Below are 15046 nucleotides of genomic sequence, written 5' to 3'. Positions count from 1 at the left end.
TTCCCCACAGTGGAGCGAAAAGGGCTTTGTAAGACTCCACATATTTACAAGGTGGTCTCTCCCTAAGGAGTGACACTATCCCCATAATCAGGCACAGATTGGTCAACCATATGGAAATCTTGTAGCAAGATCCATAAATACATACATTTTCTCCCAAATCTTCAGTGTACAAGATATTTTACTTTAAATATGAACCACTATAACACAGGGGGAGTCATTTAATTTAACATTTTAAGGCCATATCTGCAACCAATAAGCAGTCATGGTTGCACGGTGTACACAAAATCCTGTTGTATGTTACACAGTACAACAGACTGCAAGAAAACAGAATTTGACACTTCAACTTTTTTTTTTTTTTTTTTTATTGTGACAGACAATATGGGAAAACACAGACTATTCCATACTTTATGCTAGCATTGTAGACTGGCTAAATGACAAACTGCAAAGTGAACATCAGTAAGATGGTCAAATGGTAAATTGTCATATCCCAGTATGATCCCATCATAGATTACTACAGCAAATTTCAGGTTGCTGTGAGAAATCAGGGAAAACTAATATTGAAGACAGCAGGAAACGACCCCTGCTAAAAATATCTAGGTAATTGCTAATTAAGAAGTTGGATTACTTTTTAAATAATTATCATATATACTTACAGAAGATCAAACACTATTCCATCTGGGGTGCAAACAGGATACTCAAACGGCTGTAAAGACAAACTAAAAAAAAAAAGTTTACGGTCATTAACAGGAAGACCAAATTACTTTTTGGTACGATCAAAATAAAAACTGCATGAGCCAAAATTCTTTAGTATAATGTTATTCTGTACAAGCAAAATTGCAACAACTATAATTTTACTTGGATCTACTGGGAGATGTTGGGGACTCAACAGGACTTGCAGATGAAGGGCTGGTGTAATTAGACCCCATCTCTCACAATGACATCCATCCTAACAAGGACAGTTCCCAGAGCTATCCCTGTATCTCCCTATCAAATTAGATCCGTTTCTCTTATTTCCTTCATGTTAGGACAGGAGTCATTGTAGGACCAGCCCTTCATCTGCAAGTACCATTGAGTCCCCAACATCTCTCAGTAGGCTTTCTTTTATCCAGAGCACGGTTTGTTTCGTGCACTTAAATTGGTGATGTTCTTTGACCGTCTAAAATATTTATTATTAGAATGTATATTAAAAGTTAAGTTTTATAGTTCTTTGGGTCCTCTGTTTGTGGCAATGGATTGTTGGATTGTGAAGGTTGGTTGATAACATTGTAATTGCATGCTTTGGCGCCATAATTTTAATGCACTTTATAGTAAGTGACATCCACACATTAGAAAAACTCACTTCAAAACATGACTGAAGAGTATCAAGCACTTTCGTATGTAAAAAATAAACTTCATTTGGTTTGGTAGCAAATCCACACTGTGAGTATCCCTAGTTCCACCAAAGTAAAGCTCAGTAACAAAGGTAAGGTAGAACTGCCAATCTCTTTCCTATCATGTAATAATGGTGGGGGAAAAAATTTTGCTGACAGGCAATATTTTAGATTCTCCTAGTTAAAAGAGAAGTCATATGAAATATAGAAAACATAATGAAAATAAGCATAACTATTACAAATGAATAACAAACCTGCAGTGATCAAATGGTAAGCGTCTAAAGTTAGACTTCGGAATATCTGTTGAAGGAAAGAAAATGGAATAGGTAAGCAAGAAGACCATTATATGCAGCTATTTTTACTGTACATATATTATTCAGAGATGTATTTATACATAACCATAGCTTAAATAGGACCCATTATGTGCTTGAGAATAGTGAATGTTATATAGAGCTGTAGGTGTACTGAATTCATGCTCTGTGTCTGTTTTCGCCTGTTCCAGAGATATCGGTGCTGTTAGTTTTGGCTACAGATACCACATTACTGTCAGGGAAGAGGGGGGAGCACCTAACAGCTCAGCATCATTGCTGGGTGATGAAGAAACACCCCTTTAACAGTACAAGACTATACAGATCTACTGTTAGTGGGGGGCTCTCAAGTGATGAAGCAGAGCTGTAAGGCCACTAAGGAAAACTAATAGCACAGTGTCTGTGCTACAAGACTGAATCTGCATTCAACTCAACACACTGACAACTTTCAAATGGTATATAACATTCCCTATCTTAGGGTTGGTTCACATCTGTGTTGGTATTCCGTCCAGGGAAGTTCACATGGGGATCCCCCTGAACGGAATACCAAACGCAACTGCAAGCGGTGTGCAGTAAAAGCACACGGACCCCATAGCCTATAATAGGGTGTGTGTGCTTGCCGCCAGATCTCTGCACATAGCATGCGGACAGAAAAGTAGTTCACATGATTCGTGCGGGCAGCGCGTGGCAAGTACACGGACCTTATTATTGTCTAGGGGTCCGTGTGCTTTTACTGCACAGTGCTTGCAATTGCGTTTGGTATTCCGTTCGGGGGGTCCCGATGCGGACTCCCTGAATGACTTACCAAACGCAGATGTGAAGGAAGGGTTAGAGAATGAAAGGTTACTACTATTTCCCCCATATAGATAATACCTGCTTTCTTTCCTCCATAAAAATTTGTGTACTCTGCACAGGTGATGTACCTAAGAAAAGAGAAGAAGTATACATTAGCAAGGAGGAGATAACGGATACTGTATTCTACACCCAAGTGTAATGACGTCAATCAGGGTCTTCCTAACATCACAGCAAACCATAGAAAAAGACTGAGGAGTGTAAGCAATAAGGATAACTTGAATGCCAACTCCTCAGTCTCACCATCAATAAGGAGTATAGGGGATTTTTTTCCCCGACCACCTCACACTCACTGCTCCACTCAGAACAGAGGACTAAAATCTTACATTTTTCTGATAAGTTGAAGTGTAAAGGGAGTCTATCATTGCAAAAAGTCCTTTTTTAGCTAAACACACGTTTGAATAGCCTTTAAAGAAAGGCTATTTTACTACTACCTTTACCTCTTGTCTTGTCCCTGCCGTTTCTCTTTAAAACGCTTTCTTTCATTATGCAAATGATCCTCATGGAGCACCCTGGACGTTCCTCAAGGCCTCTGAGCACCCCTTGTGTCATGCCTTTAACACCACCCCTCCAATGCTTGTTCTCCGTCTCTCCTCATCCTTCCTGGCCTCTGACACCGTGCTGTTAAATCATGGGCATGCGCAGTACCGTTCTGGTCAGAGTGGACTACGCATGTCCAAGTGTCCAGTTTGGTGTGCTCAGTTCTTTCATTCATTTTAAATTTGATTTTTATTGAGAAAAATTTTTCAATGTATAAAGTCCAACAACAAAACAAGGGTACAGAAACAGTGTGCTCAGTTCTTTTGTAGGCGCAGTAAGCTGTAGTTCACCACAACAAAATGGCCGGTCGGACATGCGCAGTCCACTCTGACCGGAACTGTACTGGGCATGCCCGAGCTTTTAACTACAAAAGAGCAGCATCAGAGGCCAGGAAGGAGGAGGAGGGATAGAGCACAAGCAGTAGAGGGTGGTGTTAAAGGCTTGATGCAAGGGGTGCTTGGAGGTCTTTTGGAACGCCCAGGGTGCTCCATGAAGACTATTTGCATAACGAAATAAAGTGTTTTAACCACTTCCGGACTGCCCATAGACTTTCTACATCCAGGAAGTGGTTGCCTAGTTCTGACAGGACGTACCAGTACGTCCAGTCAGAACACAGTAGCTGCACAGAGATCGTGCAGCTACTGAAGCTGAGAGTCGGCTGTAACTTCAGCCGGAGCTCCCAGAGAGATGGCAGGGAAGATTTATTACCTCCCCTGCCATCTCGAGCGCTGTATACACGGCTATGGAGGCTGCCATAATTCAGCTGCCCTCTGATCCGGCGGTCACGTGATCCGCCGGGAGCAGCGTCTTCCAAGAGCTGCTGAGTCCTACAGGACCCAGATCAGCTCAGTAAGCTGTATATATACAGTGTGCAGGAGGCTGGATTCCTCCTACATCTGGGGTTAAATGTAGCAGCCCCAGTTATAGGAGAAATCAGCCTCCAGTACAAAAAAAAAAAAAAAAGTGATCAGATGTCCCCAAAGGTCTCTTATCACCATATGGGACACAATCTGAAAAAAATAAAATGAAAATATAATTAAAAAGTATATAAAAAATGTAAATAAAATATTAACAAAAAAATTAATAATACGCTAATAAAACGCTGTTATTAAAGGTTATAGCCCCACCCCCGACGACACCATACAAAATAAAAATTACCGTAACGGAGAGGAAAAACTACATTATAAAGTTTTTCAGTGACACTTTGTTATTAAATAAAAAAATAATAAATTGAAAACCAGACACAATTTCCCTCCTATTTTGTTTATATTTTCCCAGATATAAAAACAATTAAAACACATTTAAAAATAAAAAAAAACAACATAAACATAAAGCCCTATGTGTCCCCGAAAAAAGACGCAAAAATTAGTTGACTGAGATATACGGGAAAAATGTTACAGCCCTCAAAACCGCACATACAAAATAAACCTAAAATGTGTCTGGTCCTGGAGCACAAACTGGCCCGGTACTGAAGTGGTTAACAAGAAACAGTGGGGACAAGACAAGCCGTACAGGTAGTAGTAGAATAAATAGCCTTTTTAAAGATTATTGAAATGTGTGTTTAGCTAAAAAGGACTTTTTGCAATGATAGACTCCCTTTAAGAATTCACCCCCTATTCTGTGGACAAACAATAATTTCCACAGATAGGAAAACGCCTTTACCTAGCCAAAATATACTGTGTTCTGCGCCAAACGTACAAAGCGCATGTGCCGACAGCCAGTGGATAAAAGTCTCAGATCCAGGTCTGGTAAAACAAAGGGATGATGGAACTGAGACTGATAGGACAGGCAGTGTAAAGACATGCCAGTGGTGTACTGGACCCTGATCTGGGCACAGCTGCACATGACACCTCTATAAGCTGTGGAGAGTGAACACTTCGGGGATATATAGATATACATTCACAATGGTGACGACTTCTGCAATTTCTGACAGTCCGAATACTATTGGATATTGCTTTAAGCTGTCAAATTAGACAGAAAGGCTAAAGAAAGGAACGGAAGTGTGAACAGTGCCCTAACTAACTTGTGATCTAAAACAAATCATACAAGCTACTTTGAAGTGAACCACATGTACTAACATGCAGTAAGACTAATGACGCCTCAGCAATAACCCATAAGACAACGTTACTAACAATCCAGCTCTGGTAACATCGCTCTGACAGTAATGGTGAGGCCAGTGTCAGAGAGCTGCACACAAGGAGCTCCTCACTCACATCTTATCCTTCTGATGCTGTCTCTTCCCCATCTTTACAGCTTCCTCAGCACAGACACCAACAGACCGAACTCCAAAACGCGTAAATACTCCACTACTTCCGGTCCTCCTTTACCACCTCTACGACACGCCGGAAGTGATGGACCGGAAATGCAGTCGTAGCCTCCTTGGCCCTCCTACAGTAGATAAAGGAGTAGCAACATGGATGTCCAGATCGCTGTCTAGTGCTGAAATGCACCGGCCGTGGGTCATTGCTGGCGAATTTCAGCCATAGTAGTTTACTATTACTGCTTCTCTATTCACTGTGATTGAATTGGAATATGGCCGTAAAGCGAGTCCTGGTAACTGTAGCCAGATGTAGGAAATACTAATAATCCTCCCAGTATCCAGACTCTACCGGGGCTATAGGAAATATAGGGGTAACTTGAAGGCAGAATCTGTTATAGGCCCTACCTACCATGTGCCATTCCATCTGCACAGTTTACAGCTTTGTTGTTCTCTTTCTACATTACTAGAGAATCCCCTTTAAAGGGAACATTTTAGTGACTTTTCATCCCCAAATTATCCTGGTGCCTCTCATGTGTTCCCCATTGTCTTTATAACATTTATAAACATGTTCTAAATATCTAAATAAACAGGTCCATAAAAGTGGTCTTAGCCACAGAAAAGATACAAGGAACAATCTTAGCCCAGTTAGCAGAGTTGTCACCCAAATAATGGCCGCTATCCGGTCAAGAGTCAGTGTTAGGCTGGATGTGGCAGGAGTATGTCCCTATGGCCACTCTATTGATTCACAAAAAAAAAAAAAGACTCCCGCTTCTACAAGGGTGGACCCAAATCTAGCCCTATTAATCCTAGTGGTAGGCAGTCATCCCTTTCCCGATGCGTTTCGTTAAAATTCCCACCCCAATATGGGGATATCAAAGAAGAATGTCTTTCCGCTACCGTGCAGCAGCAGGAAAGCTGTGTCACTGGCAGTGGATCCAGGTGACTGACCTCACCTCAAGTGCCAGGCTGTGGCTGAGAGACATATGATGGAGTTATAAAGACACTGCGAGGTGTCAGTGGTGGTTTGGGGGATTGAAGGGATTGTCCAGTTTCATCAAATAAATATCGTTGGGATAAGGAAAAGTTAAGCTGTTCAGGATCATGATTTTTTTTTTGGTTTTGTTTTAAATGGTGTTCACTGTTTGGTGAAAATGAGACACTGCATATATTCTGCAGGTCACTACCAGGGTCAATCCTAACTTTTTTGCTGCCTGAGGCGAGAATTTAAATGGCGCCTCTCCCACCCCACCCCCAAGTTAAAAAATTAGGCATGACTACCACTGTGCATGTGCACCACTAAGCATTGAAACCACCTGAATGTGATACATCAGTGAGCCCCCAGTGCATGCACAGTGATTTAAAGAGCTCCAGTCCTCCTCTTTGGGTGCCTTCACATAGAGTTACGCTCCGTGCTTTTTGCTACATTTTACATGTGTAAAAATACACATGTAAAACGTAGTTAGCCATTGAGTTCAATGGCTTTTTTTTTTTTTTTTTTTAACTCGCGTCTTTTTGCGCCTGCAAAAAGACGCGCGTTATACAAAAAAACCATTGAACTCAATGGCTTACTACATTTTACATGTGTATTTTTACGTGTGAAGGCACCATTAAAGGGATTATCCATGTATTGGACAAATTCCTCTGGGGCCCTGAGCTGGTGTAAAATAAAACCAAATCTGTCCCTGTGATTGGGCTTAAAGGGGCTCTCCGGGAGAGGTAAAAAAAAAATAAAAAAATCACCTGTACCCGATGCTCCGCTGTCCACCCATGGTCTGGTCCTGCTGCGCCTGTGTCTTCTCAAAGTGAAACTGCTCGCCAGCTGTGATGTCCCGGATCCCTGCCATTGAAGCTGCTGATCAGCAGCCTCAGGAAGAGACCCTGGGAAGTCACAGGTAGTGATAACACATGCCCTTTGCTGAGGCTGCTAATTGGGAGATTATTCCCTTGAAAAAAAGAATAAATGAACACTTTTGAAGGGTCTAACACCAACATAGTGATGTCGCCAGGAAGACTCTGTATGATTTGTACAGTCCATCGAAAACTCATTACCCTTTAAAGTTTGTAGTTTTGATAGCTTACCCTTAGGTTAGGCCACCAATATTCGATCTGCAGTGACTGACACCCGGGATCCCCATAGGATATTGCTAGAAGTCCCTGTCCCAACAAACTGTTCAATCTGGTCAATTCAACCAATACATGAACCAATCGTATGAACGTGGGGTTGGAGTACATTCAGACCAGTTGGACACAATGCAGATCCTGTAAAAACTGTAGCTTGTCTTTGAAAGTCTACAACAGCAAAATATTTATTTTTGTTGTTGCATTCCATTTTGAAATTGCCACACATCCTGCCATAAGCGTAAAAAAAATGTGAAGTCTGCAGCGTAAAATGAAATGCAGAAGACTGAAAATCCATAGCACAGGTCAAGTGTCACAAGGTATTCAGCGCAGATTTCTTCCCCAAAGTGTTCAGATGAGATTTGTTAAAATCTCATAGGCTTTACTGCTATTGTTGAAAGCTGGAGATTTTCTACAATTTGCAACCTATTTGTCCCATAGTACATAGTGTTCAGTGTTTATTATAGCAGTTTTCATCTTTTGATAGATTAAGAGAATTTTCTGTTACCACTTTGTATTTTTGTTTTTTATTATAACATGACTCCTTATCCATAATCATAGTGTAAGTGCAGCTCAACCCCATTTACATACAGCTATGCGGTGGAAAGTGTGGTTGGAAGCAGCATTAGGCACTGAAATGCTAAAAGGGCCATAACTGTTCTGCCTACGGCTCTGTGGATGTCCAAGTAGTAAACCATGATATAATCCTAGTAATATGCCATAAATATACTTACAGGCCAGGACCATGCAGCTAAAATGACATTTGCCAGAGAACACCAGAACTGTCAGGCATGAAAGAGCCTGGGTCAGTAATGGTCTGGGAAGGAATATCCTTGGATAGTCACACAATCCTCCATGTGATAGCCATTGGTACTGTTAGAGTAAAATCCTCCATCTTTGTATTTTGTCAGTCATCTTGTAACCTTTCACACATAAACTGTGTAAGTAAGTTGCAGCTGGCTATTTGTATATCTTATCTTCATGGTATATGGAGGTCACTGAGACTCATTTAGCACCAACATGACATCTTATCTCTGTTTACATGATATATGCATATAGACATAGTGTGAGCTGCTAGTTCACACATAAGTGTTTTTGAAGCTTTCTTTGTTTAAGGACAAAGTACAAAGTCCATTAAGCTGTAATGATATGCAAAATACATAAGGCCTCAGCCAATAGTCATGTGCCAGGTTTATCTTATAACCAATTATTTTATGCCAACTATGTTAGAATAGTCCAACCTGCTCTTGTCTGTATTGTATTTAAACCACCTTTGTGCACCATTAAATTAGAACTCACTTGATACACCATCAGTTGTGTGTGTGTGTGGCTTCTCCAGACCTGATAATGGGCGTAATTACTTCAGGCCTGATATTTAATTTGGAACTCAGCAACATACTCTATCATGGGGACCCCTTAATGTCCCTAACAGTACTCTAACTGCTGTTGTATGATGTCAAATCTTACAGTGTTGCCATGGGCTTCTCCTGGTGCAGTACAATACCCAGCTTTTTGTCTCCCAAAAGCGTAGGCAGGTTTTTCTGGCACTTTTTAATTAATAGAATAGGTCATAAATAGAAGATTTGTGGGGGAGGGTTAGATGACCCTCCCACTGCTACACAGGCCACGTGACATCATGGGCTAATTGCAGCTCTGTCCCATTCAAGTGATTGGACTAAGCTGAGATACAAGGCATAGACAATGTACAAAAAGTACAGGGCTGTGTTTATTAAACACAAAAGAAACTGCAGCACTCAGCCTCTTCAAAGAGCAAAAAAAACACAGCAAAAACGCATCACATTTTTCATTGCAATTTAGCAGGTTTTTCCTCTGCAAACTTTCTGCCCCAATTATACCTATACGGAAATGGAAACCCGCAGATATAATTGACATGCTGCAATTTTCAAAAATGCAACGGTTTGAGAACGTAGCTTTTCTACTGCAGATTTTTTTCTGAAATGCATGGATGGGATTAGTGTTTCCACCATGGCCAAAACATTGTATTTTTGCATTGTGAGGCCCCAGCCATAATGCTACCAAATAGCAGTTCTGGGAGGTGACTGCTTGGGACATCAGAGGCATGCCCAAATGTTGTTGGGCAGCATCCTTCTACTGCACAAAAGAGATGGACAGAAGAAAGCATTAGCCATAGTGGATCAGAAGTGGAACAGTGTATACAGCACGGTGTGCAAATCACCTATTCAGCCTTCAGTTGTGTTATTTCCAAACATTTTCCCCACCCATTAGGAACATACTGTTATTACAGAACAAAGTACAATAGATTTTTTTTTTGTTTTTAATTGGTAGTTAGAAAAGGAATGGAAAAAACCCTGTCTTTTACAAACATTTAAAAATCAAAAACTGAATGAGTACAGATTCAGTTGTTGGATTATTCAAACACAGCAGTCAGAATCAGAACGTCCTACATTCAACGGACATGTAGGATGATTGTTGGCCTGTGGACAGTGCATTACAAGTTAGTACAGTCTAGTATAAAAATAGTCTGAAATGGGGCAGCATTCTTCTTATATTCACAGATGAAATTTGGCTGGAAAAAAACATTAAAAAAAAAAAACCCCAAAAAAACCAAACCACTCCAATGCGACCATCATCTTTACATTTGTATAGTGCAAGGTCTTGATTAAGCAATGGGACACAACTAAATATGGATGGGGCAACAAAATTCAAGTGTTTTGGTAACATACTGTGCTTTTCTTGCAAACAATGGCCGACATCCTGTCTTTCAGTCTTTACCATAACAGAAAATCTTCAGTTTTCAAGCAAACATGAAAGATAGAACAAGTACAGGGCTTCTAGCTGCTGCTCAACAGGCCAAGAGAGGCTTCTTTATCTCATCCTTCATGTCCATGCATGTTCCTCACAGCACCTTTGTTTCTCACAGTGGACACTGCCCTGCTGGTCATTTTCCCATACTTTCAGGCAAGCACACAAAGGAGAACAACCAAAAGGAGGTTAAGGATGTAAGCCAAGTATCATTTGTCCATAAGACTATCCAGCTGTTCCCGATATTCAGTGAAAAGACGCTGGAATCGAAGATTTTGTCCAATAAGTGGGAGTAATTCCTGCAGAAGACCTCTTTTCCTGAAACCCTGGAATATCAGAATAAAAAAAGAACTAAGTAAAAGACTGGCCTGCACATGTGAACACAGTGATTCAATATTGTCAGGTACATGGTTTTTAGATTTATTTTTTCTGAAAACTTGAAGATAAATTTCAGTGGAAAATTACCAGTAGTTTGCATGTGTGGTTGCCACTTAATACTATATTTCTGTAGCCAGCATATTGATAAGAGATTTCTGATGTGTTGGACACGTGCTTCAAAATGGAGTTACTGAAAACTCCAATGCCAGCACAAATGAAATGCCAGTCACTGGCTAGTGATAGAACAGCCATTCCCTGTATGCTGAGCAGGAATAGGAGGACTCTACATCAACTGCACAAGAGCAGAAGGGAATTTTTTTTAAATCAATTTTAAGCCTTTAGTTAAGATTGTTTACCTGCTGAAATTTTTTTTTTTTTTTTTTTTTTTTAATAACCATTATCTCAAAATAATGAATAATAATGAAATTTAAAAAACCTGCTCTTCTACTTTCTGCATAAATTACAATTTTGTCTTAAAAAAAATTGCAGCATGCAAACGCAGTGTGATGACTATTCACAGGACCATGGATACATACAGCAGTGAAAAACAGATGACGAAGCCATTCTGCTTCTGTGGAGAAGCTGTTACAAGTTCTGTATAGTCAGTCTTGAATCTAATGACATGTGAAAACTGACAAAAATTGATCATACTGTTATTTGAAGGTCCATTAAAAATGTCAAAAAACTGGACATGTGCGCAGGTCTACTGGAAACAATGTTTTTTTGGGGGGGGGGTTGTAAGTGGCTGTGATGGCTATAGCAAAAATGGTCATATAGCCGTTTTTCATATTTGTGTGAATAAAGCCTTACAGAGGATGAGGTAGACTCTAAATATAAGAATAATTTTTAAGTAGCTTACCAATATTTTAGATTCCCATTGGCTATCCGATGAATGATGGACAGGGCCGAGCAATTCCTGACATACTTCACGTAGCTTCTGCTCAAAACCTGTGTGAAGACAATGGTTTTTTAAATCTGGAAAAACATGTAATAAAACATTCACCTATGTATACGTATCCTACAAAGTTGTCCTCCATTGCTTGGATAAATGTATTATCTTAAATAAGTTTGAACTGCAGAAAGCTATTGAAGGGAAAATGACTTTCTAGTTGTAAAATAAACGTAGGACTCTTGAAATCAAGGTTTCCACTTTGCACAAACTGAAACTCACCTTCATTAACCAAGTAACGTGCATAGATGAGCAACCAGTATTTGTATTCCTGGCTTGATTGCAGTATCAGAGCACCTGCAATCTGATTCTCAAGATAAGCCATGGTTGTTTCCTGCTGCACTTGGTGAGGCATTGTAAAAAGATGAGCGGCCTGTCTGCCAGCACTGCAAACAACATAAAAATAAATTGGTATTGGTAATAAAATATAAAATAAGAATTCTGTATTCACCATTTTCATCTTAAACCATCAGGATTTATTTTGGGGGTACTCAAGTGGCAGACTGCCGTCTGAACCTGGACTATGGCTGCCTGATCTCTGCCTCCTTATCTTGTATGATGACAGGGCTTAAGAGAAACATTGATTTTCCAGCCACTGTCCCTTTAAACACTGATACATTACAGTAACAGCATGGACAGGCTGTTTAGGCTGAAAGAAAGACTGCTGATACTTACTGCCCCTATTGCAATGTATCAGTTGGAGGAAGGTAGGTCTATTTCCCCAACTGCTGTAAGTGTAATTTTGTGTGGGAACAATTGTGGCATTATAATAAGTGGGGGTTATATTGTGTGGAGACATCATAACATGTGGAAGCCACTAGTAGGGCATTATACTGAGTGTATGTGCTCTAATAGGACAATATACCATATGGAGGCCTCTAATTGGTTATTACATCATGTGGGAGGCACTAAAGAAGCATTATATTGTGTGGAGGCACCAACAGAACATCATACCAAACGTAGGACAATAATGTTCAGCTTGGACCTTCACCTGATAGAAGCCCCAGTAAGTTGACTTTAACTATAAATAGTTGAGTATCCCTAATTTTTCTTGCCCATATTGACATCTATGGAAACAAAAACATTTTTCTCTCCTTGCAGCCACAGCTCACCAAAATCCTAGCAGATATGCGAGTCAGACATTAAAGCTCCAAGTATGTATAACAAAGTTTAATCCAATCAAGATATATTACGTCTTTAAAATAAGGATATGTAGACATACATCATCTTGCTGAAGGTACACATTAACATAGCTAATATTGTTTACCGCTTTAACTATCACCTACTGAAATATATTAAGATTTTCTTACTTGGACGCTCTTCCTTGGATTATGGCTAGTGGTCCAGAGCACATCATGGCTTCCTGTGAGGGCAAACAGGTCCTGTAATCTGCGCACTGCGCCAAGGAGTCTTGTTTGTCAGATACCAGGTTCCTGTTCAAATACACAATTTAGAAATTAAGGTAAAATGCAAATGGAATAGAACTTGTCAATTTTGGAGATGGACATAAACAATAACTTGCTAAGGAACACACATACAAACTGAGTGTAGTTATGAATTAAAAGTTTTAAAATTTTCTCCTTAACTTTACATCTACACATGTATTGTGTTTAGACCTCACGAAAAGAAGATCCAGCACAGACGCAGCCTTATGGCTAGATGAGAATAAAAAGCTACTCTCCTGGTGTAAGTGACTGAATGATAGCATGACAAAAAAAACAAACCTAATAAATACCTCCCCTCTTAAAAGCCAATTGAAACACATAATTCAGAACGGGATTACCCTAAAATAACACCAATAAAAGATGGCACAGGTGATACTGCTTAAAGAAGACCTTTCCCCACTTCCACCCATTCAAGTTCTTCGCATCTGTTAATAGGCACCACCCTACTGATTCCAGGGCAGTTAGAATTTTCTCTCTATCCTCCACCAAGTAATAAGCGCAGTTAGTTTTGGTGCCTAAAGTGCTATTTAAGGGCCCCTTCACACGGAGTATACACTGGCTGATTCTGAACATGTAAACGTTCCGTATCAGCGGCGTTTAAAACAGATCCCATTGTTTTCTATGGGAGACGGCATACATGCACTCCCCATAGAAATGAATGGAAAAAAAGCAGCCCATTCATTTCTATGGGGAACGCACGTATACCGGCTCCCATAGAAAGCAATGGGATCCAACGCCGCTGATTCGGAACGTTTATACGTTCTGAATCAGCCAGCGTATACTCCGTGTGAAGGGGCCCTAAGCTCTGTAAAGTCAGAAGGGAAGTGTCAGGGGGGAGGGGGAGAAACAAAACAAATAAAAGTCAAAAGTGCCAAAACGTTGTTTCACCTCTGATAAAAATTTGAATAAAACGTGATCAAAGCAATAGACATTGCCAAAAAATGGTATAACTAAAAAAATACACCTGATCCTGCAAAAAAACAAAAACACCCTATGCATCCACGAAAACAGAACGATAAAAAAAAAGAAAAAGAAAAAAAGTTATGGGTGTCAGAATATGGTGAGTTTTAGAAAACAAAGTCTACAAAAGTAAAGTTCTACATTTTTGTTAAGGGCTGAAATGTAATTTTAATTATAAAAATTTGGTATCCCTGGAATCGTTCCGAAACATAGAATACAGGCTACATTTCATTTTGGCTGAACAGTGAATACTATAAATACGAAGCCTGTATGAAAGTCGCACAAACGCACTTTTTCTACAATTCTACCCCCATTCTGAAATTTTTGCCAGCTTTCCAGTACATTGTACAGAAACTTGATTGATCTTTGACAGGCAATACTATTTTCTTTTGTACATTGATCTCATATCCATGCTGCTCATGATCCTCTTTGCTTTGATCAGACTTTTCTCAAACATCAGAGTTTGTCTTAAATATCACTTTGTCACATGGGCGCGAAGGGACAGCACAATCTCAGCTGCTTGGGGACAGTAACTTTTTCTCATCATATTCTTCTAAATAATCTTAAAGGTCATAAATATATGGTCAGAGAAGCCTAGCTGTGAGCCGCTGAATTGTAAATTTTGCAACAATAGCCTTCTTATAATCCACAGTAGCTGGTGATAGCAGTTTGCGCCACCCCATGGTGAACCAGTGTAGTGCAGTCCATCCAGTTTAAGTTGCACAGTATGGTCAGGAACCCGAGATTGTGACCCACTTGAGAGAACAGAAAGGCAAGTTATTCTCAGGGGGTTACCATGGGATCACATGACGGAAATACTGAAATAAATATTATATATATATATATATATATATATATATATATATATATATATATATATATAAAATTAAAAAAAAAAAGAAAAAAAACTTTGCAAGTCTTCAGTAGGTGATACCTTTTTTAATGGCTAACTCATAATGATGACAGAATATAACGTTTCGAAGCTTCCTCTGAGCTTCTTCTTCAGATATAACTAAAAACACTCTGTAGAGGCTGCATATTTATGACTGGACTCAGGGGTAGGATTACAGGAGGGAGGGGGG

At 39.9% G+C, this 15046-nt stretch overlaps 2 protein-coding genes across 2 annotated transcripts in view; both read right to left on the bottom strand.

Moving 5' to 3' along the window:
* The window catches only part of PPIL2 (peptidylprolyl isomerase like 2), a 28736-nt gene extending 23317 nt beyond the window's left edge, over window positions 1-5419 (bottom strand). The window contains exons 1-4 of the mRNA XM_075275706.1: window positions 5284-5419; window positions 2552-2601; window positions 1625-1670; window positions 654-716 (exon numbers count right to left, since the gene is read on the bottom strand). Of these exons, the coding sequence (XP_075131807.1) occupies window positions 654-716; window positions 1625-1670; window positions 2552-2601; window positions 5284-5315 (191 nt within the window). The 5' untranslated portion in view covers window positions 5316-5419. The remainder of the gene's footprint in view (window positions 1-653; window positions 717-1624; window positions 1671-2551; window positions 2602-5283) is intronic.
* A 4336-nt stretch (window positions 5420-9755) lies between these two features.
* Window positions 9756-15046, bottom strand: part of HIRA (histone cell cycle regulator) — a 27203-nt gene continuing 21912 nt past the window's right edge. Inside the window, exons 22-25 of the mRNA XM_075275326.1 lie at window positions 12870-12992; window positions 11782-11945; window positions 11470-11558; window positions 9756-10558 (exon numbers count right to left, since the gene is read on the bottom strand). Of these exons, the coding sequence (XP_075131427.1) occupies window positions 10442-10558; window positions 11470-11558; window positions 11782-11945; window positions 12870-12992 (493 nt within the window). The 3' untranslated portion in view covers window positions 9756-10441. The remainder of the gene's footprint in view (window positions 10559-11469; window positions 11559-11781; window positions 11946-12869; window positions 12993-15046) is intronic.

This window comes from Leptodactylus fuscus, chromosome 1 (assembly GCF_031893055.1).
Source record: "Leptodactylus fuscus isolate aLepFus1 chromosome 1, aLepFus1.hap2, whole genome shotgun sequence".
Classification (NCBI taxonomy): Eukaryota; Metazoa; Chordata; class Amphibia; order Anura; family Leptodactylidae; genus Leptodactylus; species Leptodactylus fuscus.
The sequence above is the reverse complement of the archived record's forward strand: the minus strand, read 5'-3'. Positions and strand labels throughout refer to the sequence as shown.